Source organism: Larimichthys crocea, chromosome XIII, assembly GCF_000972845.2.
Source record: "Larimichthys crocea isolate SSNF chromosome XIII, L_crocea_2.0, whole genome shotgun sequence".
Lineage (NCBI taxonomy): Eukaryota > Metazoa > Chordata > Actinopteri > Sciaenidae > Larimichthys > Larimichthys crocea.
The window spans coordinates 400,874-406,873 of NC_040023.1; the positions used below are offsets into that span (position 1 = coordinate 400,874).

The following is a 6,000-nucleotide window of genomic DNA, read 5'->3' on the forward strand; positions in this document are numbered from 1 at the left end:
AACAGCTCTTCTGGCAGTTTTCATTGTGGACAGAAATCCACAGCATGGAAATATTTGTTTTAAATGGATTTAAACTTTAAGGTCTAGAGGTTCTGTGAATTTAGTGATGTGACGTTGCGTTGAAAGAGGTATTAGATCGGCTATAATCTGCCTCAGTTCTACATTTAATTTATTGCCTTTTAAGTCTTTATCAAAGGCACTGAAAACAGTTGGACCCCAGTGAATTTAAAATCAAATACCCTTTCTTTGAGCTTAGTCACTGCTACTTTCATGTCTGTTTAGGTTTTAAAATTTAAGAGGCTTTAAAGGATAAGGTTGGCATTATTCTATATTTTTATTATTGTCAGTAAAACCCCTGAAAAGACTAAAACCAATACTGTGTTCTGTCTCTGCAACTTCCTACTATCTTGTTTGTGATATAACCCCACTTCCATTTATGTCTACTGAAAATATAAATGTGATGACAATAATAATGATATACGATACGATATAGTTTTATTTGAAAAAGAAGAGCACTGTACCTTTTAGCAAATATTACTCAACTAGAAGAAAACAGAGCTTTTTATTGGGGACTATTTTCAGCAGCTATTTGATTAATTGTAACTCAGAGAAAAAGACAATTTTTGTATCTCTGTGTTTCCCTTTTTGTAACATATATATATTATAGTATTGTCCATACTTCAATTTGCTGCCCAACACTCTTCTCTTTGTCTTCTTCCTCCTGTTATGAATTCCAGTAAAGTTTACACTGACACATTTTAACACCTCTCTCAGCAGAAATGTGCTGACTCTCCTCCTTCTGTGATGGACAGACATATTACACATATCTTTTATGGTAACTCCTGCAGCAATAACAATTTACCAGCTCACAGTTATGAAGTGAGTGTGAAACATCTGCATCAACATGTTACCAAGCTCCCAGACATGAAACATACTAACACAGAAACACACAGGTAATCACTTTACGTTGTCCCACACTGTTGCACTTTCCTTGTCCTCTCTCTTCATTTACTGATAACCTGCTTTTCTGCCCCTCTGTGCTTCTCCCTGTCATTACGAAATCTTGTGTTAAACAGCTGTAATCAGATTACTTACCCACAAGTGGAATTACCGTAATTGTGTAATCAGTAAATCCCTAATGACTGCTGTGTCATCTGTCCATTTATAAATCAAATACAAGTCAAATTACACATAGATTGAATTGAACATGTTTCTATTCATGAGGGGAAACAATATATCCTGACAGAAGATGATCTATGAATTCTATGTTACATAAACAGTGCACTGTTGGTCAAATAATCAGAATTATCTGAATCAAATCCAAACATGGACTCTGAACCCAAACAGATGGGTTATTTACTTTTTGGTGGTGTTATTGATTTTGCTGTTTGTGCTGTTATAAAAAGTCTCTTCTCTGTGAGCAGAGAGTCATTTTCTTCATATTCATTCAAAGCAGGTGAATGTTAGATGACTGCATTGAAAATGTTTACGTCATATATGTTTTTATATCAGTTGTGTCTTAATTTGTAGATTATTGTCTCATTTTTAAGTTAAAGTGTTTTCATCATTGGCAGACTGTCATCTAGTTTTGCTTTTTGAACAGTTTTCAAATTCCCTGACTTTTATGTAGATGTTACAATATGTTGTGAATTTTCCTTTTTGTTCTGATTTTCAGACGCTTCTGGTCATGATGAGGACCTCTGGGGTGTTTTTCCTCGCTGTCAGTTTCATCACGTTTGGCTTTGGTAAGAAAAAAGAGGCTGAAGCAGGAATCAATTGTTCATTAATGCTCGCTCTTTTTTCCCCCTGTTTGCTCCTCAGCTGCGTAGGGCTAAGTCGAACAGATTTTTATGATTCATAAAGAGGAAACACATCAGCCTGAGGGAACATTTTGGCAGATCGGTGTGTGTAGTTTGTATGTTCTGCCGTCGTGTCACATGCTTCCAATTCACACTGCAGAGTCAGTGATAAGTATTCATTCATAACATATCAGGCACATTTTTTGTCAGGGGGAGAATGATGTTAAGGGCCTGGACTTATTTCCACTGTTGTTGAGGTTTTCACCGTCCAAACTTCTATTTATGAATGTGGGGACACATCTTCCATGACCAGCAACCAAGTACAAAAAAGGGTTTGCTTTTTTATTTTATTTTTTTACTGTAATACAGTTATCAGAAATCAATGCCTACAGGCATTTGGCTTCTTCAAATCAATTTTTATTTGTATAGCCCAAAGTCACAAAAATTTGCCTCAGAGGGCTTTGCAATCTGTACAGGGAGTGACACCCTCTGTCCTTAGACCCTCGGTTCGAGTGAGGAAAAACTTGCCCACAAAAACCTTTAACAGGGAAAAAATGTGGAAGAAACCTCAGGAAGAGCCACAGAGGAGGGATCCCTCTCCCAGGATGGACAGATGTGCAATAAATGTCACGTGTACAGAACAAATCAACAGAGACATATTGTACAATGAATGATAAAATGACAATGAATGATTACAGTAGCAGGAGATATGACAGTTATAATATATGTAGTGGACGTTGTGCAGGACCACAGCAGCAGCCACGATCCATGAGAACCTGCTGGACGAGAGAGCACAGAAACTCCGGGGGAAGAAGTTTAGTTAGTGACATGCATTAATGAGAGATGTATGTTTACAGATGGTGGTGGTGATGGGGAGAGGCAGAGAGAGAGACAGACAGAGAGAGAGAGTTTTCAGTAAAGGGAGATGTGACTGCATCTTCAACCAATACTGTGCCTGACTAGGCATAACCCTGAACGAGACAGTCATCAAACTTTTTATATCCTTAAGGCATGCTTGGAGTTTAGTTAACCGATTAGTTTCATCAGGCTTGATCGATAAATATAATTGGGTGCTGTTGTCATAACATTGAAAATTAATGGAGTAATTCTTAATAATGTTCCCTAGAGGAAGCATATATAAACTGAATAGAAGTGGTCCTAGTACAGATCCTTGAGGGACTCTGTGACAAACTTTGGTATGCATGGAGGATTCATCATTGACGTGAACAAACTAAGATTGATCTAAGAAATACGACTTAAACCAGCTTAGGGTGGTTCCTTTGATGCCAATTTGATGTTCCAGTCTAAAAGAATTTGATGGTCAATGGTGTCAAATGCAGCACTAAGATCTAACAGGACAAGTACAGAGATGAGTCCTTTGTCTGATGCCATTATGCATATACACACCGAAAGTCTGACTTTAAGAAATATAAAAAAATAGAAACTACAAAATTTGGAAATTGAAATATATTAAACTATTAATTCAATGTGAAAAGCATCATGGACATGCAAAATAAAGTAACATCATAAAAAGACAATGACTGTATTACATTGTTTACGATGCAAGCACCACTTTAAAACACATTAAAAAGGTAGAACCACAAATGGATTATTTACACATTATTTTACTGAATACTGTTGAGCAGCTATTGTTTAACCTTTGACTGAAAGGAGCAGAGTGTAGGATTTAGTGGCATCAAGCGTAGGTGTAGTTGTTTGTAGCCGTGTAGTTAATTGTAGGTGATTGCAACTGCCTCACTTCAGCTTTGAAACTACTAAAATAAAATTTACACAAAATGCAAAAGGACCTATCTCAAGCTATCAAATTTCTAGTTTGTCCGATCTTGGCTACTGTAGAAAAATGGAGGTTCAACATGCAAGAGGACCTGCAGTGTTTGTAGATATAAAGATCATTCTTATTTTCAGATGATTATTCACTAATAAAAATGATAATGAAATAGACGGACTGTAACACTTCAGGCTGAAGTAGGACCGTGAATCAAGTGAACTCTGTTTTGTTTCTCCAGGCCTCTCTCTTAAGTGTTACTCCTGCCCCGATGGCATCATCAGTGCTTGTGATGTCCAACAGGACTGTAACCAAGATGAAGATGGCTGCCTCAAACTCACCAGTGCTAGTAAGCCTTGCTAAGGAAACCAACCAAGAATACTGAAAAGACATTTTTAAGGGGATAAACTGTTTAGTTAAAACATGATTGAAAACGACAGGCTCCATAATGGAGATTGCAACAGTGGACAGAATTTGCTCAAATGAAGTAGTTCTAGTGTTACTGAATCATGTCTATGAAGACATTTATCAGTTTATTTTATTTCTTCAGTTAGATGGTTATGTTCTATAGACATATCATATTTGGAGGAAAATGCTTCTGAAAAAGATTTTAATTCTTTAAACAGGCTGACCAGCTTTGCTTGTTTTTGGCACTGAAATGCACATGATGGGTATACATAAGTAACCTTTCTGATAAATATAATAGTAATGCTCAATAGACTAATGCTGCGTCTCTCACACTGTCTCCCCTCAGATAAGACCTACACTAGGTGTATCAGATACGCTGACTGTGACTTCATGACTCTGGCCAACAGATATGTGCTCCCTAACTTCGAATTCAACTGCTGTCAGTCTAAACTCTGCAACGGCCAAAAAAAGAGTTTCCTTCAGAGATTAAAGGACATTTTTAGTTAAAAAGAAAAAACTGTCTCAAGACCTGATTTCAGTATGTTGATTCTCTGACAATTGTTGAGCCACTGCTGAAGATAAAACCATAAAGTCAGAAGATGTGCGCTCAGCTCACTTTGTGTGTCTTGTCTTTGTAAAGAAAGTCTACTTTGAAGTTCTGACACTAAAGGGTGTTGATTTTTTAAAACGTGGTACATCATTCTATCTGTGGCTTATCTAACTGTAACATCAAACTGCAATGTTAAGGTTAATAAATCATTTATTACTTTATAGGTCTGTTACGTGGACTCTAAACCCAAACAGATGGGTTATTTACTTTTTGGTGGTGTTATTGATTTTGCTGTTTGTGCTGTTATACAAAGTCTCTTCTCCATGAGCAGAGAGTCATTTTCTTCATATTCATTTAAAGCAGGTGAATGTTAGATGGCTGCAGTGAAAATGTTTACTTCATATATGTATTTATATCAGTCGTGTCATCATTTGTAGATTATTGTCTAATTTTTAAGTTAAAGTGTTTTCATCATTGGCAGACATGATGACATGCCATCTCAGACTTTTTTTTTTTTAATTTTTAGTATTTTACTCTTGTTTAAGAAAGTTAGAAAGTCAGTTCATTTTTTCTGACCTGATTTCAGTATGTTGATTCTTTGACACTTAATTGTTGAGCCACTGCTGAAGATAAAACAATTAAGTCAGAATATGTGCGCTCAGCTCACTGTGTGTGTCTTGTCTTTGTAAAGAAAGTCTACTTTGAATTTTTGACACTAAAGGGTGTAGACTGTTTAAAGCGTGGTACATCATTCTATCTGTGGCTTATCTAACTGTAACATCAAACTGCTACTGAAACTAGCATGCTTTAACATGGTAGCTGATATTACCAACCATTCATAAAACAATTGTCATTTGGCAAATTAAACACAGCAGTTTAGGATTGGTATGAGGTGGCCAAATAAATGAATCTGTTAATTTTTTTATTTAATTGCCTGTTTCATTATTAATGTTGTTTTGCTTCAGCAGGTTTAAGGCCAATGTCCTTAAACCTGCTGAAGAACAACAACAGCTTTAAACAGTCTGAAGAAGAACTTCAAAGTCCACCAATGTCTGCTGCTGCCCTTGAATAATAATTAAGATCTCAATGTGTTTCTAAACAAGCGCTCCCCCACAGCTGATTATAGAATAATGTGGTGTAGATGGAAATGTGTGTGTGTGTGTGCGTGTGTGTGTGTGTGTGTGTGTGTGTGTGTGTGTGTGTGTGTGTGTGTGTGTCTGTGTGTGTATGTTGTTAGGACTGTGTCTGCAGCAGCGAGTAAGTACGATGTCTTAATTTGTTGACTTTAATTAAAAGAAGGACAACATCTGTTACCAATGTGTGTGTGTGTGTGTGAAGAGAGAGAGAGAAACAAAGGATTTTAACTATCACAAAGATGTTAAATTAGATAACTTAAGCACCATGTTATTTATAAATATGTATCATATGAGCACATGACTCCTACATGACAGAACCAG

General features: G+C 36.5%; 1 protein-coding gene across 1 annotated transcript; it reads left to right on the plus strand.

Moving 5' to 3' along the window:
* Positions 1-1,332: 1,332 nt before the first annotated feature.
* LOC104927576 (CD59 glycoprotein) lies at positions 1,333-4,868 on the plus strand. The gene is made up of 4 exons (XM_010741689.3): positions 1,333-1,456; positions 1,676-1,745; positions 3,827-3,934; positions 4,340-4,868. Exons 2-4 carry the CDS (start codon positions 1,688-1,690, stop codon positions 4,498-4,500), a joined length of 327 nt encoding a protein of 108 aa, XP_010739991.1. The 5' UTR covers positions 1,333-1,456; positions 1,676-1,687; the 3' UTR covers positions 4,501-4,868.
* The last annotated feature ends 1,132 nt before the right edge of the window (positions 4,869-6,000 follow it).

Bases quoted from the DNA above. Each gene is read 5' to 3' on its own strand.
- LOC104927576 (XM_010741689.3), top strand. From the start codon at position 1,688: ATGATGAGGACCTCTGGGGTGTTTTTCCTCGCTGTCAGTTTCATCACG. The intron at 1,746-3,826 runs GTAAGAAAAAAG...TTGTTTCTCCAG, and splicing joins TTTCATCACGTTTGGCTTTG to GCCTCTCTCTTAAGTGTTAC. The intron at 3,935-4,339 runs GTAAGCCTTGCT...GTCTCCCCTCAG, and splicing joins CCTCAAACTCACCAGTGCTA to ATAAGACCTACACTAGGTGT.